Source organism: Ambystoma mexicanum, chromosome 5q, assembly GCF_040938575.1.
Source record: "Ambystoma mexicanum isolate Mex_15411 chromosome 5q, UKY_AmexF1_1, whole genome shotgun sequence".
Taxonomy (NCBI): Eukaryota; Metazoa; Chordata; class Amphibia; order Caudata; family Ambystomatidae; genus Ambystoma; species Ambystoma mexicanum.
Window position 1 is genome coordinate 74380031 of NC_090933.1, and position 27960 is coordinate 74407990.

Genomic DNA, 27960 nt, shown 5'->3' on the forward strand with positions numbered 1-27960 from the left:
TCTTCGGGGAGTGTAAGTGGGACACCGGAGGGCGAGACGCAGTATCCCACTTCCCTGCAACACCTTTTCCACATCTTACCCAGTAGAATACCTAGAAACTAACCCCCCCCTTTTCCCGACACACACTTTGTCACTCACAGTGAACAGTCCGTGATAATGGACTAACACCAAAGCCGTATACTGGACACGTCCCAACACAACGGTCAGGCAAGGTCAGGCAATTATGGATCATTACACACCCGACTTCCATCACACTTTCCCACACAGATAAAAGGCGGAGCACGAAAGCACACTGAGCTAGGCAAAAAAAACACGCGGAAACAGCGTTCCAAGATTGCAGTTTAATACAAGGAGGAAGACGGAGAGGTTGCAAGAAGGGAAGCACCTTTAAACTATAAAGACCATTACTTCCACGAGCCTTGGAAATTATGAAACCGAAGACCAGAAACTAAGAGATGATCAAACCTACAGTGTGTCGGAGGTACCCGGGGCTCTCCCGCGTCGATAACCAAGGACGGGAGGAGCGATTGCCGCTGTGGTACTGTCCTTGGCTCCTACAACAAAGCGGCATCCGAAAAAGCAGCACAGCTGGTGAGTCGGAGAGACTGATAACAAACCAGCTTGTGTTTTGAACCAAGGTTGCAGGCGGCAACATTGTATGAAAGGGAACATTGTATGAAGCATTTGGAATGAGCGACGTGACTAATTGAACACCAGAAAGAATTACTTGAACTTCAGAATTGAATTCTGGGGAAATCAAGAAAAGAAACTACACAGAGTGGTCAAGCACCACGTGGGTGCTCTTTCGAAAGTCTCTGTTAAGTGTTCAACTGACGTTTAGCTGTGAAAGAAAGAAATATTAAGATCAACGTGGTCATGCAACGGGTCTTGCTAAACCCTGTGTACATCAAGTCTTCAACAGTATAAAGTAAATCCAATTGGTCCAAGCCCCGCTGAGGGAGACTAAATGAACCTTGTTTTGGTACAGGGATCTGAGCCTGGAAGAGCGGGACAAAACGTTGAACTTTTGTTTGTGAAAAGGATCTGAGCCCAGCTGAGGGGGATCCAGGATGAATACCCAAAGTGAATACTGTGAATGCTAAGAGAACATTTGCGTGTCGTTTCTGTTACAGCAGGCCCTCTGCGGCAAGACTGGTGAGAAGTAAAAGGTCTTGAGTTTGTGGACTGTATCCTCGTACCGCAGAAGCCAGAGTGTGCGCTTTGCTTGAGTAAACAGCCTTGCTCTGTGCTGAAAACATGGGGAAGGGAGGCCAAGGGCCCAAGTATCCTAACTTATAATTTTGTGAACACTTTTCTTTTTCATGAGCTGCACCCCAAACTATTTGTAACTAGTAGTAAGGATTGGGAATTTTTTTTTAGTATAGGCCCTTTTTATGTTGACACGACTCCACTAGGACTGCCTTCTCTATTATTTGATGGTCGTAGCTTGCTCCCATCTTTAGATAAGCATTTATCACACCCCTGAAAAAAGTTCAAGAAACACCCTTGAACTGGTCACGTGCGTCTGTCTTACTATTGCCACTATGCATTCCTTACAGTTCCCATCCCTCACTGGAGGAAAAAGCTCTAACGCAGTGCAGTCAAAGCTCCCGGGGGGGGGGGAGGCTGCCAGTCTCCCATGTGTGTTCAAGCCCAGCGGTGGTCCCAGTCAGCCCAGGCAAGGTCCCCATCCCTACCCAGAGGGAAAGCTTTAATACAGCAGAGCCAGAGCTCCAGAATGGTTGGGGGTGATGTTCCCAGCCATGGCACCTGTCTCCCATGTGGGTTGATCATTCCCAAATACAGAGGCGGTCCTAGGGAGCCCTGGTAAGGTCCACATCCCTCCCCGGAGGGAATAACTACTAGGTAGTGCAGCCAGACCTCCAGGACGGCCGAGGGTGCTGCCCCCAGCCTTTGGTATGTGCCTCAAATGTGGGTAAACCTCCACCCCAGATCAGCAGCGGTCAACGGATGACCGGGTAGGGATGGGGACCCTGCCGGGAGGGGAAGTTCCAACGACACGCAGCAAGACGTCTAGGCCTTGAGCGCCTGTCTCATGTGGGTTGACTTTCCCCCAAGCCCAGCGGCAGCCCTAGGGAGCCCCGGTAAGGTCCACATCCCACCCCATAGGGAAAAGCTGTAACGCAACCCAGCCAGAGCTCCGGGATGGCTGGAGGTGCTGCCTTCACCCTTGGGTGCCTGTCTTCAATGTGGGTCGACCGTCCTCAAGTCTAGCAGTGGTCACAGGGAGACCCGGCAGGGTCCCCATCCCTACCCACACACCATGACGACGCTAATCACACTATGCAAAATTGTCAGAGTAGGGTCTCTTCTCTGCGCATGTGCATTGGACTGAATCAGGAAGCCAGACAGAAAGTATTGAAATGATGCCCGGCTATAAACAAATGATTTTCCACATTTCTTTGATGGAAATCATCAACTTTCGATGATCAATAGCGGAACTCTTTAGGGTCATGGAAAGTTGAGTGAAATGGGGACATCTACAAAGGGCTCAATTTCATTCACGTTTTTTTCATTTCTAGCTTTGGCCATTATGTGGCATTGTAAACTCAGACTATGAGCCAAAGAAAATGGCATGGGATGGAAGCAACCCATCTTCCCTTCACAGCAGTGCAGTTTCCAGGAGCCTTAATGTGTGTGACAGATCAGCCAACTGCTTCTCTGGTAACACGCTTTCATTAATATAAGTACTATATTTAATGAGCACAGACCTAGTTCTGGGAAGTTACAAATCAATATTTTAAATCAGCACCCTGAGAGTCTATCGCTGATTCTAATAAAATTGGCTAATAGTGAATTCCCTCGTTTTCTACAGTCACAGAACGTAATATCTTTTACACAGACAAATTAAAAAAGAAAAAATGGTAGATAATGTATTTGTTTTCAGCCTGAGTCAATATCAGCAGAAGCTCTCTGAGTTCGGCTGCATTAGTTTCTCAGCTTTCTCAACGACCTCAAAAATGTATTTCTAGGGTCTCCACGTGACCCTCAACATAGCAGGGCTAAGCATTCCTGTTCTTACACTTTGGGCAAGGAAAGATATCTTAATGGCATTTAGTCTTATTTTTCGTCACAGGCACCAGATCTGTGAAAAAAAGACTTAGCCGTTGGTATCCCAGATTCTTTTTCTTTTGCAACTTGTAGAATCTAATAATTTAATAAGTGTTGGAATTACCACAGATTCCTGAAACATGTCAGGTGCATATTTTGATTCTATAACACTTATTCACATACATAGTTTTCATCTCCCACTTTCAAATCAAGCATTCCTAGGAGCCCACTGAATGCAAAAGAAATCTGATGTTTTGCTTCCATAGAGCAGTGAATGAGTTGGTACAATAATAGTGAAATAATAAATATGTGGATTAGAAAAGCAGGAACATGATTTGATGAACCATAAGGCCGATCACAGTGAAGGTCCAGCTATATGAACATTTAGGTAAGAAGTCAAGCCACCCCGCCACAAACCTATAACAAAAAACAAACAAGGGTGGAAGACCAAGCCTAGCAAATCTGCATTCTCCAATCCATCCTAGTACCCAGTCCGTACAGCCACTCCATTGAAGACCACACTAGTATCACACAATCCTCCAACAGCATGGCTACCGATTACTTTCACCTTCACTGTTGCAACATTGGCAACCATAGGCAGCAGATCCCCAATCAGATCGTGTGGTTAGACACTGTTGCACATGCTATACGTGTTTGCTCTGCAAAGGTACATTCAGTTCTGTGGCAGAGAGCTGCTGGCTGGCAATAACAGGCCACGGGCTTAACAAGGTACTACTGTTGTCATTGTAAGTCAACTGGAAACAAATCTGATGGCTGCCGCTCATGCTAGGAGTGAAGTCCTCATCCAGTTGCTTCTTCTGGAAATAAGCAACACTTGGAAGAGAGATCCATGGTCTTGCTGCACTCCCAGAATCCGCTGGGGCAGTAGTCGAGGTACTTTGCTGCAGGGATCTTCCATGATTGGGGGGCATGGATGAGGGTGAGGGCTGGGATGCCGTGGGAGAGGATGGCAGGGATTACCTGCGACTCCACCACTGCTGTCCCGTCTGCTGCGGGCTCCTGATGCTTGTGTTGGGTCTGCTCCAGAGTTCTGGCTCGGACGACAAAAAGGTGACAGGTCCGAGCAAGCATGGCTCCACCGCCTCACACCACAGGGGAGGTCCATACTGCTGGGATGTGTTCTTGTAAAAGGTTAAATATCTTTGCCCACAAACAATATGGTTGCTTTCAATGTAGAAACATGCCATATAAATCACAGTCCACAGTTAAGATGGCCACTGCAGCACTGCCAGTAAAAGATGACTATTTTGGTGCATCTGTTACTTTGCCAAGATTCAAGTGCATCTTACTCTTGGAACAAAGCATAGAATGTGGCCCCAACCAGGCAGTGTCCCATCGCTCCAACAGGCCATCCTCTTCACCAGGCCATTGCAGGATCCTCAAAGTAAACACTAGCCCAAGCAGTCACTGTGCAAAAACCTGCATCCGCAATGCTTGGCCACATCAGTGTTGCCAGTGCCCTCCCAGTCAGCAGAGGACCAGCAGCAAAGCCTACAAATGCTCAATGCTAGCCAAGGCCTCCCAATGCCCAGCGCACGGACAGGCTCATAAGGGGAAGGTGGTTACTCATCACAATGCAGCCTCCAGCGCTCCTACTGACCATCTATCAGAAAGACACTGCCTTACGAGAGATCAAGATAGCCTTCATCAGTCTACTCTGGGGTTCCGGTCCCAAACAAGTCGCTGGGACAAAGTTAATTTTCCATAGGCAACTACCCTTCAGGACGATGCAACCATCATGTTTGGCTCGCAAGCCATCCACACCCAGCAGAGATTGCTCTTTTCGACCCACTTGTTGGTGGAAACCTGTTCGCAGACAAGCTCAAGGGATTGAATAATAAAACTGTACATCAGATTAATGAACCCTTTATCTAAATAACCTTTGTTGGTGGCAATGTTGTTCGATTAGCTAAAGCATTTTTTCTATTTTGTCAAGCCTTTTAACCAATAGTTTGGGCTGTAGAGAGTGACATTAATGAAGTAAAAAGAAAGTTCAGTAAATAGCAGAATGATATACCTACCGATGGTACTAGTGCAGGATGACTAAACGCTACAGGTGTGCTCACAAACAAAATTACACGCATGCTCTGGGGTCTCCAACCAAACCATCCCCCAGTTTTTCACATCTTCCACTCGAAGATGATCTAACAAAAAAAAAGAAATTACCATCTGGCCAGCCTGAATGCCAATCACAGCACAATCTTTGATGCAACCCTCCAAATGGATACCAAAATACTGCACTTTGCTGATAACACCAAATGAGGCCAAAACAGTGCTGGTATTACATGTATTCCTGGACAGAGTGGGCACTGTGTAGCAGCTCGGGCTGGACTTCTCATTGGTGGCAGGATCAAGACTGATTTACAAATGGCTCGCCCCCTGCTCTAAAAGCACAGAAAAGATAGACAGTGAAATAGGAGCAGCCTAAAGCAATGTCGAGAGTTAAAATGAACTCAAGTTTCCATTAATCAACTTTTGGAGTCTGCTTTATTTTGTACCCATTTGAGTTCTGAATGGGATGTTATACCACTGGTGTCATGGATCGGTGCTGGCTGAATGCTGCTTTTGAGAAGACTGATGGGCAAGAAAGCGTGAGTCGTCCCATGACCCTTGTGGTGGATCAGCCAATAAATGTGACTCGAGTCATACTTAAAACTTATTGTGTTTACAAATAGGAAGTGGTTGGGATAAACCCCTATAGGATCTATGCATTTAACTACAACTGAACAGGGATTTCTTCCCTGCCTGAAAAGAAAAACCTCAGCATCGGTCAAATGATGTGTCACAGTTTGCTCTGTAGCAGGGATACTATGCTTAGAGAGCTTTCCTAAAGACAACAGTCTGAGGAATATAGCACCCAACCTCTTCTTGGCTTTAACTCAGTCACTGGGATACCATACCAAGCTACTTCTTGGCGTAGGTTACAGTCACAGGGATACTGCAACCAGAAGGGAATAGTTTCTTACCTGTAACTCCATTTCTCCAGCATTGGTATCTTTCATGGATTCACATGCTTAGAATATTCCCAGTCGACAGATTGGGAACCCTCGGTATACTTATAAAGCCGTTTCCCATAGGAAAACTAGCAACACTTTTGTGTCCTATCTACGTCGTTTTGGGGCCGCCCACGCATGCCCCACTAGGACGTAGCGGTATAAATGCCCCGCCCCCATGGCTCCCTTCAGATTTCGACCCCTCCAAAGCAGAATGGGGTGAAAACCTAGTTATACAAGTAGATTGCATTCCGGGGAGGTCGGCGGGCGCATGTGAATTCATGAAAGACACCAATGCTGGAAAAATAGAGTTACAGGTAAGAAACTATTCCCTTCTCCAGCATTGGATCTTTCATGGATTCACATGCTTAGAATAGAATACACAGCAGTGATCCTGAAAAGAGGAGGTGTGAATGCATACATATACCGAACCATGCTTACGTAAAACTGCAATTTATAAATACGCAAAAATACACACACACATACACATATATATATACATATATATATATACACATATATATACATATACATATGTGCTAAAATAAGTACAGACCCTTCTTGAAAAGGGCTTACCTTATTGAAACAGATGGTGTAAGACTGCTCTTCCCATTTGTATCTCGTCCGCATGCTGTCATTCGAGGCAGTAATGGCGGGTAAACGTGTGAGGCACTGACCATGCCGCCGCCTGGCAAATGCCTGCCAGCAGGATTCCTGCCCACAACGCCGATGAAGTTGCCCTTGTGGAATGAGCTCTTGGACGCCCTTGTAGCGGTTTTCCCGCTTTGGAATGACAGAAGGCAATCGTCGACAAGACCCATCGGGCCAGTCCCTGCTTTGAAATTGCTTTTCCTCTCACTGACGGACCATATGCAATGAAGAATTGTTGCGTAGATCTAAGTTGCTGAGTCCGATGAAGGTAAAATTTTAGAGCCCTCTTCACGTCCAAGGTATGGAGGACTTTTTCCGCAGCCGATGAGGGGGTCGCGAAAAAGGTAGGCAGGACAATGGATGAGTGTTTATGATAAGCCGTAGGAACTTTTGGAATGAAACGAGGATTAGTTGACAGAACCACTTTGTCCTTAAAGAACCTTAGGTACGGCGGGTCTACGACCAATGCTTTCAATTCTGAGAGCTGCCTCGCTGAGTTATAGCTATTAGAAAAGCCAATTTCCATGACAAGAACTTCGACGATGTGGCCATTGGTTCAAAGGGTCCTTTCATTAACCCTGCTAGCACCACATTAAGACTCTACTTTGGTGGAAAACTTTTAACCGGCCGGAATGTTCTGAACAGACCCCTCATGAAGTGTTTCACCAGCCTGTCACTAAACAAGGGAGACGACTGCCTCTTCCTCGTGAACCTAGAGATGGCCGCCAGGTGTACCTTTATTGATGAAAAAGATAATCCGCTCTTCGCCAGGTGTAGCAGATACGGTAGAAGTTGCTCCGGAGTTACCCTTAGAAGTTGCTCCAGAGTTACCCTTAGAGGTTGCACTCCCAGCTGTCCTTGACACCACATACAGAACCTTCTCCACTTACACGTGTACGACTTGTTGGTGGAAGGGGCCCGTGCTGCTTGTAGGATTCTCTGACAATCGACGAAATGCTCAAGGCACCAAATTCCGAAAAGTCAGGAGCCAAGCTGTGAGATTGAGACTGTCTGGATTTTGATGCCACACTGTTCCTTCGTCCCGGGACAGGAGATTGGGAACCTTCGGGAACGTTATCGGTTGATCCACTGACAGGTGAAGCAGGTCGGAAAACCACAGCTGCCTCTGCCAACACGGTGCAACTAGGATGACCCGGCACCTGTACCTGCACCTGCGTATCCACTGCAGAGTTCTTATATAAGAGGGAACGGAGGGAAGGCGTAGAGGAACTTGTCTGTCCACGGGAAGGAGAACGCTTCCCCCAGAGAACCTTCCTGTGGCCATCTGCTGGCATACATCTCGCACTTCTTGTTCCTCTTTGTTGCGAAGAGATCCAGCGGAGGCCGTCCCCATTTCTCAAAGACTTTCGACAACTGAACGCTGTCTATCTCCCATTCGTGTATTTGGTCCATTTTTCTGCTTAGTGAGTCCGCTTGCTCGTTCCTTACTCCCGGAAGATGATGAGCTATGATGGATATATCGTGTTTCAGAGCCCAATGCCACACCTTCTGAGCCTCGGTGGAAAGGGTTCTGGACCGCGTGCCCCCTTGCTTTCGCCGTCGCGTTGTCTGTCAATATTCTCACTATGGACCCTCTGATGTGCGGCAGGAAAGACTTCAAGGCCCAGCGCACTGCTCTCAGTTCCAGAACGTTGATGTGCAGGATTGACTCCCTCCGAGACCAACGACCTTGTGTTTGTAGAGTGCCCATGTGTGCTCCCCAGCCTGTCAGAGATGCGTCCGTCACTACTATGGTTAGCCGAAACTCCAGCTCCTGTAGGGGTACCCCTCTGGATAGATTCTGAAAGCTCTGCCATCACTGAAGACCTAGTAGGAGCTGGTCGTCGACGGTCAGTTTGTCCGACCAGAGCCCTTGGGCCTACGTCCACCGGTCCGCCAGAAACTCTTGAACCGGCCACATGAACAGGCGGCAGTTGCCCACAAGAGGAATGCAGGACGCCATAGCGCCCAGAATCGACACATATTTTCTCACCGATAGTCGGGTATTGATTCTCAGCCGACCTGCCACTCGATTTTTGGTGATTCTGTCGAGGGATGGCTTCACTAACCCTGACTGGGTCTCGAATTGCGTGCCCAGGAACACCAAGCTTCTCGACGGCATCAACGAAGATTTCTCAAAGTTTACCGCAAACCCCAGCCATTGTAAGAGTTGCAGGGTGGCCTGCAAACTTGTATGAGTCGACATAGGGTAGGACCCCCTCACCAACCAGTCGTCGAGATACGGGTACACATGATGGCCTTGCCTTCTCAGCCAGGCCGCCACCGGGGCCAAACATTTTGTGAACGTTCTGGGAGAGGATTTCAGTCCAAAAGGAAGTACTGTGAATGGGTAGTGAGTCTGTCCTACCAAAAACCTTAGGAACTTTCTGTGTCGCCGACACATTGGTATGTGGAAGTACGCGTCCTGCAGGTCCAGAGACGCCAGAAAGTCCCCTTCCTGAAGTGACCGGATCACTTCCTGGAGCGTGAGCATCTTGAATTTTAGGCTTTTCAACGTCTTGTTTAGATCGCGCAGGTCTAGAATGGGACGCCACTTTCCGTTTGGTTTTTTCACCACAAAGTATAGGGAATAAACCCCTTGACCCTTCTGCAACGACGGAATCAATTCTATAGCACCTTTTTGTAGCATAAGTGCTACTTCCTGCTGCAACACGCTCAGATGGGGTTGAGCTACAAACGCCAGTGGAATGTGGGGAGGGTTGCTTTTGAATTGCAGGGAATGTCTGTATCTTACTGTGTCCAACACCCACTGATCTGTTATTTGCTCCCATTCGTCGATGTAGCACGATACTCTGCCTCCCAGAACGTTCCGATGCCCGTCACTGCTGGTCCTTGGTCTGCTTATCTCTCGTCGACGAGTAACCGGTTCTCTTCCTGGGGGTCTGGTAGTCCCGGCATTGTTTTGCCGCTTGAGAAGCCCGTCTATCCCTGGGAGGGGTATGCCGGCCTACTGAAGGATCTGTCTCTCGATGCCGAGAATCTGGAGTTTCCCGATGCTCCCCTAAAGGGACGAAAAGACCTGAAACTTCGACCACTCTGGAGGGCACCCAAGGAACGCGCTGTGTCCGAGTCCTCCTTCATGCCCTTCAGGGCCTCGTCCACCTTCTCGCCGAACAGAAGGTCTCCCTCAAAAGGCATATCCAAGCACCTTGTATTGCACCTCTGGTCTAAAGCTGGTGCATTTTAGACATGCTTGCCTTCGGAGAACCACACCGTTATTCACCCGTTTAAACCCTGACTCTGCGAGGTCCACCGCAATTTTTATGGCATGATTGGAGGCCTCTTCACCTTCCATGACAAGTAACATGTTCTCCCGGAAGATGCTCCAGCATAGGTGCCAGTCGGTGCCACATCTCTGTCGTATCTGGCTACTATAGCCAGAGAGTTGGTCGCTTTCACTGTGGTCGCTCCTACCGACAGCACTTTTTTGCCAAAGGCATCCTGTCTTCTGGCCTCACTTTTCGGGGGGGTCATGCACTTGTGCTGGGCCCTCGCCTTTCTCGCCACCGCCGCTGACACCACCAAGTCAGGAGTTGGTTGGGAGGACAGACACATGGGGGTAGCTTCTGGGGCCTTACATTTTTTCTCCAGGCAACCTTTCATTACCGGTTCCGAGAAAGGGTGACGCATGGTCTGTAACCCCTCCTGCCACACATGATCCAGGATGGGTACCGAGAACACAAACCTTCTCTTTCCCATGTGGTCGAAAAGAAAGCAGTCCTTTTTCTCCTCTTCCTGTGCCAACCGAAATTCTGTACACGCTTTGGCCATCATAGCGTGAAATGACCCAATGTCGTCCGGGGGAGACGGCTGAGCCGGGCTTCTCAGGGTTTCTAATTCCACCTCAGACTCCCAGGTTGGATCCCTGGAGGTGGAAGTGAGACATCCGATAAGGTTCTCCTGTCCGAGTCCGAATCTATCAGTTCTCGTGACGTGCAGCTGAGAGGTCTCCACCCGCTGGCACTGCCGTGTGGGTTGACGGAGGTGGCCGACGAGACGGGCCCGGTTCGTCAATGGGCGGCCTGGCCGGAGTTGCTTGAGGTAGCCTCTCATCCAGCGTCTTCAGCAAAGTTTGTAACATGGATAAAACCTCCAGCGACAAGAGTGACTGCGGATTGAGAAGAGGGGTAGACCCCGGAATACTGGTTCCCCCGGAGACAGGCCTGGTAATTCCTCGTAACCCGAGGTCTGCAGGGCCAGCTACTCTCACATCCTCATCTCCCGAGGGCACCGAGAAGGCCTCTTGCTGCAGTAGGATCTCTGGTAAAACCGGGTAGAATACTTCTGGTCGCCAGGCCTCTTGCGGGATCTCCGTCGACGAGGTTAAAGCTGGCCCCGTCGTCGTCTGCGGCCCAAGAACAGTTGAGACCAATTGTTTCAGTGGCAGAGAAGGGGTCGACGACTGCCCTGCCGTCGACGGTGGTGGTCGTGTAGGTCCCTGAGGCGTTCCCGCCTTTTCTGAACTTGACCCCACGCTTCTCCGCTTCTCGACTCGAGGTCGATCTATGGTGATCGCCCGAGGAGGATTTCGACTTTTCCTTACTGTCTTTCTTAGTCGAAGATGAGGATGACGAGGCTTTCTTCAACGAAGACTCCTTACAATGGCTTCTCGATGATTCCTTCTCCGCTGGTCGTGTTTTCTTCACCGGGGATTCCGATGATGTCTAGCGGCGCAGAGCCCCTGAAGATTTTGACGCTGAGGCCACGCTGCGCGTGGAGCCTACCTCCGAAAGCGGGTATGCCCCCGCTCCATCGTTTAACCATGCCACTAGTCTTCGACCTTTAAGAGTCTTCTGGGAGAAGCCCTTACATATGTCGCACTTGTCTGCCAAATGATGAGGTTGTAGACAATATATGCAATCCATATGTCCGTCCCCCTCATGCACCACCTTCAACCCGCACGTGGCGCATTTGTCGGAATAGCGCTTTTCCCGACATCAGGACAAAACTCCAACAGCACAACCTAGACAAAATAGTAGACTACACGAGGTGCTCCCACTAATTTAGAGACGGTTGAAATCTGAAGGGAGCCGCGGGGCATTTATACCGCTACGTCCTAGTGGGGCATGCGTGGACGGCCCCAAAACGACAGATAGGAAAACTTCAGACACTTTTGTGTCCTATGGGAAACTGCTTTATAAGTGTACCAAGGGTTCCCAGTCTGTCGACGGGGAATATTCTAAGCATGTGAATCCATGAAAGATCCAATGCTGGAGAAACATCTTTGCCACAAGTCTTATTCATGGTATCACCCAAGTTGACAGCAGATTTGCCCACTGTATATTTGACCAAATTTAGGGAGTTTGTTACGGCAAATGTATGTGGGGGGTGGGTTTAGGTTAATAAATGTAGGGGCTACGGGGGTCTCTCCCCGCATATATTTGCGGTCAAAACGACCAACAACAAAAAAGAATTAGGTCAAATCGACCACGGGCAAATAAGCACGATCAAACAACCCCAATCCTTATTCATGGGCTCATAGGGCCTAGCTTGATATTTGTAATCCATATCAAGAAGACAGTGTCTGGTTCACTTCTCCCTTATCTGCTTTTGCAGTGCTCTTAGTTCATTCTAAAGGACATAGTGCCCTTCCCACTGCAAGCATGAAAGTTAACCTCTCAACCCCGGCAAGACTTTTAGCCCTTGTCAGGAGGCTCAACAGGGGCTGCAAATCCTGCCTCCTTTGCTAGCTTGTTTTGCACAAATTTAGTTTTTGACTCAAGCCGTCTCCAGATCCTTTGAGGCAATTAACAAAGTTACTCACCGTAGTGACTAGCTTACTCCTAGTCCATAGCTCCCTTCCCTCCATACTTTTGGGACGTTCTGTCCATCGGGACGGGACCGGAGCACTTTTGAAGCATCAAAAAAATAACGTTTGTCCTTTTGATTTTATGCAGGGCCACCGCACGTGACCGCCTTCCTGAGCTCTGCCTAGTGCATCGCCGTTCAGTCCTTTTCCATTGGCAAAGTTGAAGGACCATTTAGTAAAATAGAGGATACTTATTAGAGGGGACGGCGGGCGTGAGGAAAAAAGGGGACTATGGACTAGGAGTAAGGTGGTCACTACGGTGATTAACCGCCATACTCATACGTCCCGTCCCCTTTCCTCCATACTTTTGAGAGATTCCCAAGCACTGACCAAAGAAAACAGGAGTTCTTAAGAACTGCGTGGCCGAACTGGGAGTCAGCCCAGGAGATCAGGTCAACACATTAATGTCTGCAAAAAGCCAAAGGGGAAGCCCATGTAGCAGTCTTGGCTATGGCCTCCCAAGGGACATATTTCTGGAAGGCAACAGCAGCCGCTTTGCCACAGACCAAATGTGCATGAACACCCTTTGCGGGCTGAAGGACTTGTGTAAGCCTCGGAGATACATGAAGCAATCCAGCGTGAGATGGGTCACCAAACGTAACAGAGTTGTGAAGAACTTCCAAGTTTGTTTGTTCTGTTGAGGTAAAACTTCAGAGCTCGTCTGCATCCAAGACCGGATTCGGGAAGTAAACCGGTATGGATATTGACTGGTTTATGTGGAACTCTGACAATTTTTGGTAGGAAAGACGGTTGAGTGAGAAGCACAACCTTATCCTTGTGGAATGTTAGGAACGGATGTTCAACAAGGCTTGAATCTCACTTATTCTTCTCACAGATGTTACCACAATCAAGAAGGCCACTTTCCATGAAAGGTACTTGAGCTTGGTAGTGGCCATAGGTACAAATGGCTTATGATAAAGCGGTGAGGACCACATTCAGATCCCATTTTGGATGAGGAGGCCTGACCGGAGGAAAAAGATGAAGACCACCTGCGAAGTGCCTCTTTATGACTGGGTTTGCCAGTGAAAAGGAGCAACTGTCTGTAGACAGATCAGCTGCAATGGCGAATAGGTACATCCTGCATGATAATACGTGAATGCCAGAGGTTGCAAGGTCTGTTATAAAAGACAAGACAGTCAATAGAAGCCTGTCTAGGATCAAGCTGTATAGCTAGACACCAATGATAAAAACAAAGCCATTTGCTTTTGTACTGACCCGTCGTAGAAGGCTTACGTACTGCCTGAATTATGCGATTATCCTCTGAAAGGTTAAACTGCGCTAAGGCCCTGAACTCCGGTACCAGGATGCCAAGCTGAAGGATTTGTGGGGAGAGGTGCCACAACTGGTGATTGCTCTGGTGGAGATGGTCGAGAATCTGCAGCAACCTGACTGGCTTGCATACCTATAGGTGCTGCAGCTCAGAAGACCAGAACCTGGCGGGCCACCAAGGAGCTACGAAGAGGAGAGTGCATATGGAAGCGCTCCCGAGTTTCCAGACCGACTGATGAATCAACAGCAAAGGTGGAAGGGCATAAGCCTTCATGTTTTTTCATAAGGAATCTCGAGCGTGTCCCCCAAGGAAGACGCTCCGAGACTGTCCCTGAAAGCATAAAGAGGAAGTTTCATGTTTGTTGAGGTTGCAAAGAGGTCCACCGCTGAAAAGCCCCAATGCTGGAAGATCTTGGTAAGAACATTGCTGTTCATCTCCCACTTGTATCTTGCCACAGACTTTGTGTGACTGAAGATTGGCCGTGGGCAAGGACTCTGCAGAAGCCAATCGTCCAAATATGGATATACATGAATTCTCTGTCTGAGGAATTCTGCAATGACCACCCATCATCTTCGTAAAGACACGCAGTTCCCGAGCTGAGATCAAACGGCAGCACGTTACTGGAAGTGTTCCGTTCCCACGGAAAACTGTAGGAATTTCCGATGTGGGCACCAGAACAGGATATGCAAGTAAGCGTCCTGAAGATCTACCACACTAAGCCCTAAGCCGATCACCCTTCCAGAGAGAGGACCTTCTATAGCTGTGCATAATCATCTTGAATTTCTCTTTGGGTAGGAAGAGATTGAAGTTGGAGAGGTCGGGGATAGTGCGCAGGCCAGCCTGGTTGGGCTTGGGCACTAAACAGACTGGAGTAATAGCCCTCCACCTTGCAGGTTCCACTGCTCTGAGGTCTAGAAGTTTCTGTACCTCAGCTCTGAGGGTGGGCGACCCAGTCTGAGGGTGGGCGACCCAGTCTGCTGAAGAGGAGGGTGAGTGGGTGGGGTCAAGCGGAAGCTCGCTCGGGCGATGGACAAAACCCATCTGTCTTCTGTGATTTTCTGCCACGCCTCCAGATGAGGCAATATTCGTCCTCCCAACGTAGTCTCTTGAGACCGATGAAAAACATAATTTAGATGGTTTATCAGCGGCGAGACAACCTGCTGCCGAAGAAATGACAGAGAAAAACCAGCCACTTTGCCTTTGTTGCTTATAGTGAGGCCCACCAGAGGGACCTTCTGCCCGTCGTGCACGGCGCTCCTGGAACCCTCTGAAACCTGAGACGGACCAGGATTGCATTCCTGACCTCCGAGTATAGGATGCTTTAGCTGGGGTTTTGGCAAGGACCGACAAAGATTTAGCCGTTTGCGTGTCTGCTTTTGTTTTATTGAGTTCCTCATCAGTGGAGGAGTGAAACAGTTCTTTCAACTCGAAGGGAAGATAAAGTACTTTGTCCTGAACCACCTTCGAGAACTTTGCAGCATGCAGCAACGCTCGCGGGAGAGGACTACTCCAAACATAAGGGCCCGAGCCGAAGTGTCTACATGATCGGGCGCAGCCTCCAGCAGGTCCGGAGTCAACACGCTGCCATCGGATAAGCCTTCTATAAAATCTTCGAGCCCGTCAGGAGGGATACATTCCTGAAACTCAGCGAGCTCCTTTCATAGCTTGAGATTTGCCACTGCCAGGATGACCTCGCTATTCGCCTGTCGCAGCCGGAGAGCAGAATTAGAACTTTTTTTTCCCCAATGGCATCAAGCAGCTTGTCCTCCTTCGACAGAACCCGAGAAGCTGCCCTAGAAAATGTTGAGGAAGGATTGGACTGGAGCATAGCTGCTGCCACCACAGTGGATGAGGGGAGTGGACATGCAAGTCAAGGTTATGTCTTCTGACGAGTGTAGCTTGTAGCGAGCGTCAATTTTCCTGTTCAGGTGCTGCCCGGAATGAGGTTTTCCCCAGACCTTGCAGGCTTCAACAAGCACATCCTTTTGAAAGAAAAGGCCAGTGCGCTCCTTGTGTCGAAAGAGTCAAGACTCCTGAAAGTACACCTTCTTGTGGAGCCGGAGGCTCTTGTCTCAGAATATCTAGCAAAGCCAACATATCCACAACCCGGTCATGAAAGAAGGCTCTGAGAGTGGGGCGGCTCCTCGCTATCCTCGTCCGCTTGATCTTCAATGCGGTGGGAACAGATAACTGATCCGCAGCACATGGCACATCAGACCCTGTGGGCAGACTTGACTGCGCAACGGGAGTCTTAAGTGCAGATAATAGTGGAGGGGGCCCCACCAAAAGAGTAGGGGGCAGCACTACCGGAACCTGCTGAGGAGTTGCCGGAGCGGGCTGAGGCTCGAGAGGCTTAGGATACATGTCTTTGAATAAATCCTTAAAGGATGCCTTCATTGGGTCAGAGTGCACAATGGCCAGGAATTTGCTAAAAAACACATCCTCAGAGGAAGGTCTGGGCACAGGAGTGGGCAGAGGACGCTCTGAAAGGGCATACCCCCAGGACTGCCAAGAGGATGGTTGCCAGGATAGCCCTCCACCAACTGGATCCACATAAACTAAGGGTGCAGATGTAGGAGGGAGCGAGACTGGCAGCAGAAAACAAGCACGTCAATCCATTGGAGGGCAGAACAGATTCCTATTGACCACATCCCATAGAAAAGGCTGCTCGGCCCCAAAAACAGGCCCCCCGTACCAGCCGTTGAGAATGTTGGTGTGAAAGAGGTAATCAAAATGGCCACCTCAGACCGCGTGGTTGAGCTGCCATTTTGTTACTGCCTGAAATGAACTGCGTCACAGGTGTCAGTGAGGCCATTGTCACCACAGTGGTATCGGGGGACTTTTCTATTTTAGACTTGTGACAGGGAACCTCGACAGAGGCGGTGCTAGCAGATCTAGAGCGCTTTTGAGAGCCCTTAAATTCTGCCGAAGAATTGGCCCACTGTGAGGGACCCACGGCAGGGCCGATACTTGAAGACTGGAGGCGATTGCCTTACTCCTTTCCCTTCTCAGCAGGATCGGTTCGACCATAGGATTGTTTGTGGGAAGGCTTAGGGTCACCCCCCATAGCCAGAGCCTCAGAGGGGGGGCCCCTCGATCTTGCCGGTTTTAATGATAGCCCCTAGTCAAGGATCCTTGGGGGTAACCCTAGTGCCTTTAGTCTCTGTAGAGGAAACCTCAAGATTAGTCTTGGTACGATGCTGGAGTGCATGGATGAAGAGGGAGTTGCAGTAGTGGCACGAGTCCCACCGGTGTTCCGGGCCCAAGCACTCCAGACAGAGACAATGGGGTTCTGCCCTCGCGAAACTATGTTCGCACGCAGGTCAGGATACCTATCCCAGACACTCTGGCATAGCCGGAAGAAAGAAGACCGGGGCACCAGAGCAGGAATATTAAGGACAAGGGAACAAAAAGAAAACATTCCCTATGATGCAAGTGCACCCGACCTTGCAGAGAAAAGGACTGAAGGGCTATGGACGGGGTGGGGCTACGGTCACGTGCGGTGGCCCAGTGTAAAAATAAAAGGACAAAAGTTTTATGCTTCAAAAGTGGCCCCTTCCCAATGGACGGAATGTCCCAAAAGTATGGAGGAAAGGGGACGGGACGTAGGAATAAATATATTTCGTATTAACTTTAGTAAATGACAAATGAAAATCAGATTGGCTTTTTGTGAAACCCATATACCCATCAATGACATTTCCTTTTCAAAGTAATAATCTGTAATTGAGTCAAGTTAAATAAAAAGTTGAATTACCAGTGGAACATTGAACTTCACACTCTCAGGCACCACTTTGTGTGTTGACTCCAACCACAACTGATTTGCTCCGCCAGCTTTATAGAACTCTCCTAAAAGAAACTTCCTTCTATTCCTTGGCTCGATTGGCCCACCATAAATATTGATATGTCTGGGGCTTTTGCATTGGTCAGATCTTCTGTCTTGTTTGGGTACAGTGACTGCTAAAGTAATTACGTCAGGCAGAAGTCACACCCCATCTCTAGCTCCACCTGGACTTGCATGAGTTCTGGACCATGCTCCTAATGCACTTACTCAGTGTTCTCTCCCAGCTCTCCCCAGACATCTATTCTACGGAGCAGTCCTTGTAAATTCAAACAGGGTTCCCAACTTGCGGTTGGGTCCCTGTATGTGTGCTCTGCAATGCCCTCACTCTTGGTGGTGGGTCGACAGCAGGGGCTGGTTTTCTACACTGATGCAAGTGTGTGCCATTGCAGGGAAATCCTGTGGGCTCTAGCCTTCAGTTTCCAAGCTTTCCCAAGATGATGACGTTTTTCTAAGAGATAATGTCCTTGATCATCACAGGCTTTAATATGAGATGAACACATGATTTTCGAGGACACTATTATTGCCAAAACCTATGCAGTGGTCTGTACTTCCTTGATTTTGCATACCAACATCAGGTATGGGGTATACACCATGAAATATTGTTAATCCAGTCTTCAGGGACAGACGTGACAAAAATGGGTATTGCCATCGAGATGGAGTGTTGGCAGCCCTCACCCTAAATAACCTCCAAGTAAACCTAGGTCGGGATAGGTTGCCCTGAAAAGCCTGCTTTCCCTGGTTTAAACAAACCCTCTGAGCTTTGGGACAAGGGCATACGTCTAATTATCACACCCCAGAAATATGCTAAATCTAAGACTGTCTAGTTGAATTTCATTGTGGCAATCTCGTCTTGCAGAGCATGAGGCTGCTTGCTTCATATCTTGACAGCACAGAGTTATATTACACCTTTCTTTCTGTAATGAGTGCAAAATGCCTTCTGACTAAACAAAACCATATGAGCCTAAAGAGATCCAAGAAGCCAGTCTACTGCATTGTGGGACGAATTTCGAGATGTCGCCACTTCTCCCCAACGGGCAGCCCCTTCCCTCATGGAGGTGAGGTTGCTACCCGATAGTCCCCCTGGGGGTGGATACAGAGGGAGGATCTCATGGGGACCTCTATAGGGAGAACGCTGTATGACCCCCCCCCCCGTCCCAATCAACCCTCCTAACCCTGCACATATTGCACACCCAATACCAAACTCAGTCACACCATGTGCATAGCCAGTGACAAAATAACAGATGAAGAGTATAGGCTACCCACTGGATGCTGGTAGTGCCGAGACGAGAAGGAGGTGCAGCACCATGAAGAATGCAGCAAGAACTATGGGTGAGCGTTCTAGTGGTAACTGATATGGACATAAAAACCAAAGAAGGACCGCAGAAATGGTTGAACAAGTCCTGGACTAGCAAGCGAGGAAGTGGCCTGACATGGGAGATTCGAATGAGTAGAAGCCCAACAACCGGAGACGTAAGCAGGAAGCTGGAGGCATTTCCAGGAGATCCACGACCGGAGAGCCCAGGCAGACTACAGCGATGAAGTGGGAGGACCTCAAACGGGGTGGACCGTGCAATCCTTAACCCGTGCAGATACTACAGAGTGCCATCATCTGCTGAGCCACCCAAGTGAAGCAGAGGAAGCAAACGGTCACCGACGGAGTGCAGATGGCCGGCCCCAATCTCAGGAAGAGCACCACCATGCATGAAGGTCCCCGAAGGTAACAGGAAGCACGGGTGGGTTGACAGGGATAGTGGGGACCAGTGCTCCACATAAGATTTTGAGGTGGGAGTATTTTACTCCCCATTTATAAACTCAGAGTAAATGTGAATCACAAAAACCTAGCCAATTACATAGTAAAGCAAACAATCATATTGTGCGTTTTGAGGTTCGATAGCAGAGTAGTCTTTTGAAGTTTAATTAAAGGCCTCATTTCCCGGAGCCATTACTACCGAATGGTAGGCCAATGTTAGGATACAACAGGGCAGAGAGGCAGGGTCTCCATGCTAAATTGTAAATATAATCTAATGGTCAAATGGCAATTTATATAGCGCTTTTGGCAAAAGGCTGTACATGGAACATATTTATCACAATTATTACCAAACCAAAGTCTAAACTCCTTTATCGACATCGAAAGGCCGAGTTGGCCTTGCCGGGATACAAACCTGCAACCTACAGATCACGTACAGATTGCAGCAATGAGTGCTCCGGCTGAGCTATCTTATTGGCTAACATCCTTCAGAAGTCGGTTAACTGAGTATCGACTGAGGTATAATAATCACAGTGCCTAGATGTTGGATGAACCATTCCTGAAGCACTACATAAAGTTAAATGCCTATCTGGAGTATCAGAGTGACAGGTTTTGCTAAGTTTCTATTTCAATTACCAATGTAACTTTCCTTTGTTTGTTTTTGTACAGCGCTTGCACTTCCTAGATGGTCTGGTTTTGGATGTTTTAACTGTAGTCTTGAAGATTTGAGAAGGTAGAACGCCTGTGATTGGTGTAATGACATCACTCACCCTTGAGCAAAGACTCTGCTGCCACTGACCATTTATAGTAATGTACCCCATTGACTGCAAGGTTGAATGGATGTACACTAGACCGTGCATAGTCATCATTTTACACACTGTTTTTATAATTAGAGTGCAAATTAAATTGTAAGAGTAAAAATGATGTGCTTCCGCATGATAATGCACAAAGAACCGGAACTCTGGAAAATACAACTGTGCATTACTGGTTTGCTTTCACTGGAAAAAAGCATAATTTGTTGCAAAATATTAATTCTCAATTGCAACTTAGTTTTCCATCTTATTAATTATACAATCCTAAAATTCAAGGAAAATAAATATGCACAGTGCTTCTGTTTGCTCCATGAGCATCAACACAGCAGAAGCTGAATGGAAAGAAACCATTCCTATTATCAGTGTGCAGTTTCTTTTTTTGAAAGGCTTCAGAGAAATACATTCCATTTCAGAGGTGGCTTGCAATTACATCCATGTAGATAAAAATCAAAAGAAGCCTTCTAGTTTCTGTCAAGTAACCTTTGCACTGCCCTCTGCTCTAAACTTGTGTGTAAAAGTACACACAAAAATAATAAATCTGCCATATTTACAAGATTTTCATGCGTAAAAAGGTCTAGTACACACTTTATCTGGAGGCCTGGTGGGGACACCGCCGAACTCTCCTTCACGATCCCATGGCATCGGGTGGGCGTAAAGAAAGACAGCACAGGTTCTGGGACATAGAACAGAAAGATGGGAAGCATTGGAGAGAATCTTCCTTGGCACAGTCGCCACGAGGAATCCACTAGCAACCTGAGAGTGGTCTGGACCCGGAATTTCAAGAAATAAGCATCAGAGGGAATCTCCCTTAGCACATTGGAAGTAAGAAAGCCATTAGACACCAGAGAGGGGTCTGGTACCCAAAGTTCAAAGAAGAAAGCATCAGAGGGACGCTCCCTCAGCACAGTAGTATTGAGGAAACCAGAGAAGGGTCTGAGACTCCCAAATGAAAAAGCAAGAGAAAGATCCTCTCCTTCATGGTAGTACTTGGCAGGAGAGCAAACCAAGTTTGCCCAAGCTGAGAGATGGGAAGTCTGGGTCTGGACCCTACAAAGTGAGAGAGGCCAGGGGAAGGGAGCCATTCCCCCTGCTGCTGTTGAATTGTGAAACCAAGTGGGAGAAGGTCCAGGGGAACAAAGTCATTTCTGGGAAGGGAATGGAGTGATTCTGCACCTTTACAAATGTTAGATTCTGGAGCAGTCTTCTGTCTCGGTTACTTCCTGCTTAAGAATGAGTTGCTCTGTGGTTAGCTATTGCTACAAGGCCTACTCTGAGCTAGGTAAGAAGAGATGGCAAGTGTAAGGAGAATTGCTGTGGGTTGTCATCCTGCTTGATTGTGATACCGATCTACCTAATGGTCTATAAACACACAAGCAGTGGGTTGCCATGCTGATTAAAGCTAGCTTGTATTTATTCACCGAAGGCATTCAGCCCAAGAGGGGATTTTACCAAGGAGCCTCAATTGCATAAACTTGTTTTCTCTTTTGTACTTATCAAATGTGTGTCAGTCTACAGATACATCGCAAAAAGCATTTGTGAGAGGAAAACTTTCTATACATTTAAACGTACGATGGCAATCCTACCCGAGGCAATTACCTTGGGGTGGATAGCCACATCCCCTATGATTCTTACATTAAGGGGAATTAGAGGGAAAAATATGCAGGCCTACCTTCCCCAATGACATTTTACTCTTGAAGAATGGAGAACAGGGACACCATTGTATTTTTTTCATCCAAATGCTAGACAAATCGGGCACTTCATGTTTGCATTCCTAAAATGGTCATTTCAACATATTAGTGGCATTATAGAGCCAAAATGGATTTCACCTAGGCTTGCCTTCTGTCAGCAAAGAGATTTTCCTAGATCGATATTTGGGTTCAGATATAGAATTGCACATACAGGAGGCTTCCTACCATTTTTTTCAAATATTACAGTGAAGGTCAGCTTACTGATCATTTAAAAAAAAAAACATTCTATAAGTGAATGTAGTCAATCCAAATAGTTAAAGGTTTAACATCCAATTCATTCTCAGAGGTCAGTTTTTAGATCAGTGTAGCAAATAGCAAAGTCGCCTAAATCAAGCAGAAAACTACATATCCTAACGAAAAATGTATCCTTGACAAAATGAAGGAGGATTTAAAATGTCATTATGTTTGCAATACGTCAAATGAACAGATTTCTGGTGTGGTCTAGAATAATTGAAGCAAATACGAGGGCAATCTGCATAATCTGGTTCATCTGAGTAACATTACATTTAATTTATTGGTTTGCATGTGAATACATGTTCGGTGAAGACTTATCTAAAAATTCAAATTAACACTGGCAGAATACTCTCTGGAGCTGTATGCCTTGATCTGTGCAGTAAAAATCTGCACAATCTGCCAACGAAAAAGGCTGTGGGTGATACTTGGCTGTAGTTACAGTATTGATATGTGTGAACATAGCAGGGAGATGAACTCTTATTCAAAGCAGGGCAGACCATGATTTACAAGAAGCACTTGGATGGTGTGAATATCAGGATTGAGGAACATGCAACAAGGTTTGAGAACATGGCCGATTCTAGACTCTTGGAACCAAAGGTAAATGCTGAATATGCTTGACAATAATGAGCTGACTAAACATTTTTCCAGAGTAAACTGATTATGCATAGTCAGAAAGGAAAAAAAAACAATAGCTGGTTAGAAGTAGTTAATTTGTATGGTTGAGCACATTTTCTTCAAGACAATTTTATAATAGAAAGTCCAGATTGAATGGTCTGGAAAGTGGAATCCTGCACTGATGCTGTGAGTTCCGTAATTAAGGGGTAGCTTCTGACGGCACCCCTGTACACTCAAGCAAGTATATGCAGCAATCATACTGAACAATAGTGATGGAGAATAACAGATAGAGTCCAGTTATGACTAACAAAATGAACTTCCCTATCCGTGCCCACTTACATGAATGTCAGGCTCTCTTGAGGGCTAGGAGGCGGATGTGGGTACTGCTGCTTTGGACAAAGCACCAGTTATGAAAAGTTGCAGGAGATTATGGTTAGTAGCCATTTTAAATGGCCCACACACAGTCTCAATAGAGACATTCCCCATTAAGAAATTTAGAAATAGATAAAAGCAGTTTTGTGAGTTCTAGATGGACATCGCCAACAGGCGCTCAACACCAAAGACAGTTTGAGTATATACCTGTGGGGATGAAAAAATTCTTCGATGTTAAACAGGTTGTAGTTAATATCCTAATGTACAGCATTAAAGGCAGAAAGAAAAAAAAGAAGATGCCCACAAAAATCTATATATTGCAGACACTCCCCTCATCTTTGCAAAATGTGATGAAATCACTCACATTAAAGATACATTCCCAGAAAATATTTTGTAGACTACGCAGTTGAAGTTATTGTTGGGGTCTTACCTGACAGGCAGAGTTCTATCACCTTTCCTCCTATCCATTTCTCTTTGAGGGACAGGATACCAGCGGAAATTCAATTTCCAGTTGAAGCCACCATAGGTCATGTCAGAACCTGCCATGTACTCAAACGTGTCATCACTGATAACATCAATAATAGGGCAAACAACTGTTTTCCTAAGCAGAGGAAGAAAAATATCACAAGCTGTCAAAATAGTGAACGCTGCAAAGGCTGCTGATATCTGATTAAAAGAAAGCAGGTTTTGGTAGCCCAAAAGCAGAGAAAAAAACACTTCTCCCTGTTTAGCGTTTGTTACCATTCTTTGAATTTCTCATTGGAAAAATCTCTTTACTCACTCGTAAGGATGTGCGATTTCTTTCTATGTTGCTCTACACAATTGTGCTCTAGTCTTTTGAAAACCTCCTCCCCTCTTACCTAACCAGTGAATTTGTATTGACGTTCTGTACTCTTCAATGTACAACAATGTGTTTACTATGTACACTGGTATGCTAAAATACTGAGTGTTTCTTCATAAACTTGTGTATAATTGCCTTATCTTTGTTCAAACCATTTTCTTTTGGTACAGATACATTAAATACATCAGTTATAATAAACAGTCAATACTCAATATCGCTATAATACCAATAAGAGTTAAACGTAGTGGCCCCATTACCTTCTCATCCCTCCCCAAAACTTGCAACATATATTTCCTTAACAACGATTTCTTCATGATGGAAACAATAGGGAAAGGGTATAATGCAAAAATACAACATAGGCCTTTGCATATAACTGATCACATTTATAGATTAGCAAGTGTTAGGCAGAATCCTGTGAAGTTCCCTTAGGGAGCACTACAGAAGATTAAGACTACATGTATATGCAATAAATCCCCTTTGGTATCCGTCTGTACCGCAAAGATTTAGTTGGTAGCTGTGGCTGAGCACTCAGACTTATCTCAAGAGGGAGATGAGCAGTATTCAGGATTTACACATTAGGATTACAATACTATGGAACAAGGAAAAACTGATCAAAGCTTGGTATCAAAAAGAATATATTTATTTATTTTACACACTCTGATGTTCACACACAAATCACTATTATAAAAGCAAGGTAAATCAGTCAAGAAAAGTATACACAACTCCCTATTTAAATAGTAGACAAGTTTGAGCAAGAGTGAAAACTGAGCAAAACGGCACAGTGAAACCCAAGCAGAAAGGGCACTATCAATTTCTCAAAAGGGAGGGAAAGGCCAAGTTATACAGGAATATACTTCCCAAGAAGATTGTGAAGTTAGGCAAGGCAGTACTTTAGCATTGGCAATACTGAGGTGGAAACCGAGCAAAATGGCATTTCACAAGTTTAAAAAGAGTGAAGGAAAAGGTGGTTATAAGTTAGGTGCACCAACACATTTCTAGGTGAGAAGCAATCTAGAGAAGGCAGTTGTAACAGATTTATCCAGAGTGAATAGGCCCGTGCCAGACTCAGTGGTACAAGGCAAAGTGCCCAAGAGCGAAATATTCTAGTCGCTGCAGTCAAGTCTTTGTTTAACGATTTCAAAAAGGCGGTTGCAGACTGGCCACCAGGGGGCGCACGGATGGGTCTTGATCCTGTGTGAGCTCCGCGACTCGTGGTCCCTAAACTGGCTTGAGCCCCACCTTGGGACCCCTCTCGAGATCCAGACTTGCTGTGGTACTGCACGAAGATCCCCCCACCCCCAACCCTGGGAAAAATCCGGACAAAATCGGACCTCGGAAGCCCCTGAAACTTGCCCCAGAGAAAGACGGCGGGCGGAGGAGTTCCGCGGCCCCTCCGCACACGTGTGGGCTTACGCTGTCGTCGCAGGAGGATCCCGGGCCTGTGTGGCAGAGGAAACCCAGAAAATACCTCGCCCCCTCGGGAGAGTCTCCGGCTCCTAGGGCACCATGCTACAAGACACAGAGGACCCTCTGGCCCGCGGCTGACACGCCTGCTACGCGAGGCGCCGAGGGAGCACGAACATCGCTCTCCGCTTGCGAATGGTAGGCGACCGCCCCCCTTCGCGCCATCCATCAGACAGCGTGTGGCGGATAACCTCACTGTGGCGTCTGCGATTCCCCAGCGCCTTCTGCCGCGGACCGCACAACGGTGTGTTGGGCCTCGCCCAAGCTTCCCCAGCCAAAGCGCCGCTTCCATCGAGACCTGCCCGACGCAGGCTTGCCTTCTGCGCTCGGCACGCCCTCGAGGCTCCCTGCTGAATACCTAGCGGCCACGGCCTGGAGGTCCCCCCTTCCTGGCTCCCCTCAGTGATACGCTGGAGACGTGTGGGGCCTCATGAACGCAGGGCACTGCAGGAGAAAAATCCCAACACGCACCTACTTGGTGCCTTTGCTGCGTTCCCTGCTCCATCCATAACGACCTGGGCAGGCGCCCCTCCCCCCCTGGCACAGACCCTTTCTCGTGGCACGGAACCAACGAGGTGCACGCCCTGAAGAACTCCCGCAATACGCAAATAAGATAGGGGGCAAACAAAGTGGAAGGAGCAATTAAAGGAGGTGCAATAGAAGAGGGGCAAGGGAAGGATAAGAGGAACTTGTGAAGGGTGTAGTGGTCCAATCCACGCATAATCAGGTCTGTAATCCCCCATCCACTTGCACTGAACAGAGCCCAAGTAACCCTCGGCAGACTCCCAACTGATACCCCGACATCGCCACATGGTCTCACAGAACCCACATTGCAAATCCTGACGATCCCATGACGACCTGCATCTGGTGCCAAATATAAGAGCTAGCCCTGACCCTGCAGTCCTGTGCAACTCCGACGAGGCTAAGCCCCCGATACAGGGGCATGTGCTTCCTCTGACCCGGGTCTCACCGTATGGACCCACGTCACAAATTGGCTAGATTCGCCTACGATCCATCCCCTTCACCCACCAGAAACGCGGCAGCCACGTCCACAGACATCTCGGAAACTGGTGCCGCTGCCACCAGAGGAGACGTCGCCGCATTATTAAGCGAAATAAAAAACATGGGGGCCAACCTTGGTGGTAAGATCGATAAAATTACACAGAGGATGGACAAATTTGAAGAACGCCTGGAAGGTGTCGAGAATAACCAGGCCTCGATTGACACCCTCGAAACTCAGATGCACAGGAGGATCCGTAATATCGAAAAGAGGGAGGTTGAGGTGCTACTCAAGATGGATGATTTAGAAAACCGAGAGGAACCACCTCTGCTTTTTTGGCATTCCAGAGCGTGAGGGTGAAACTGAAAAAGACCTAAAGGACACCATCCACGATATCATAAAAATATTGACTGCTGATGAAGAAATTGATGAACCTAAAACTGAAAGAATACATAGGGTTGGTGGACCGCCTGGCGGTCCACGTTCCGTATTGGCCAAACTTCGTCAATATCAAGACAAAACCAGAATTCTGCAGAGGGCCAGGTTCGGAGGCCCACTCACAATGGGCGGCACCCAAATCACCATTTTTCAGGACTTATCCTCACTTACATTGGCGCTCAGACGTCTCTGCTCCCCCCTGACGAAATGGCTCAAAGATTAGGGCACAAGCTATAGATGGGGATACCCTTTCTCGCTCACCTTTGAGCACGGAAGCAGGAAAATCGTTCTCCGATCTGAGGAGGAAATTAAAGACTGCATTGCTGACCTCCTTCGCACGGGCCCGAGGGACAACGGGAGTGGTGAAAGCGAGCGACCTGGACCACAATGGGAACTCCAGGGCCCCAGGTGAAAGAGTGAAGGGATCAAGGAAATACAGGCGCTCCAACAACACTCCTGACAGTTGAAAACAAAGGACTGTCCTGTGGCTCTTGTGAATCGGCTTGACTACAGCTTCGGATGAATCATGGGACTCTGACCCCCGCAGAGACTGAGAACTAGCAAGATCCGCGACGTGGGTGTCACCACTGACGGAGCACCCCTCTGGATTGTGAGGTGACACAAACTCTCACGGGAGGAACCGGGGAATGCACGTAACGTTATACTTCTACATGTATGTTAGTTGATATTGTTGAAATTGTATAAGATTTGGGGGAGGAGGGGAACGAGATGGGGGCTCACCCTTATGTTGAGATGTCACATTTGACTGGGACATTGAGGCAACGGTCCCCACTGATGGTCTGCCAACGGACTGCACATTGTCATCCAGTCCGTTCCGGACGCCGTCAACAGCTGCCCACGCAGCACCTCCAGTTCCCGGGCTCACACGAGCACCACCAACTATGGCGAAACAGGGGGAAAGGGGAGAAGGGTAACAGACACTTGGGAAACATACTAGCATTACTTGGTTCATTCCAACACATCACAGTCAAGGTGGCACTAGGAATTTGC

At 47.7% G+C, this 27960-nt stretch overlaps 1 protein-coding gene across 3 annotated transcripts in view; it reads right to left on the reverse strand.

Annotated features, from left to right (window-relative positions):
- GALNT1 (polypeptide N-acetylgalactosaminyltransferase 1) overlaps nt 1-27960 on the reverse strand; it is a 1063390-nt gene that overhangs the window by 370914 nt on the left and 664516 nt on the right. For all 3 annotated transcript variants that reach the window (XM_069620546.1, XM_069620547.1, XM_069620548.1), the window contains exon 6: nt 23637-23807. In XM_069620546.1, coding sequence (XP_069476647.1) covers nt 23637-23807 — 171 coding nt within the window. The remainder of the gene's footprint in view (nt 1-23636; nt 23808-27960) is intronic.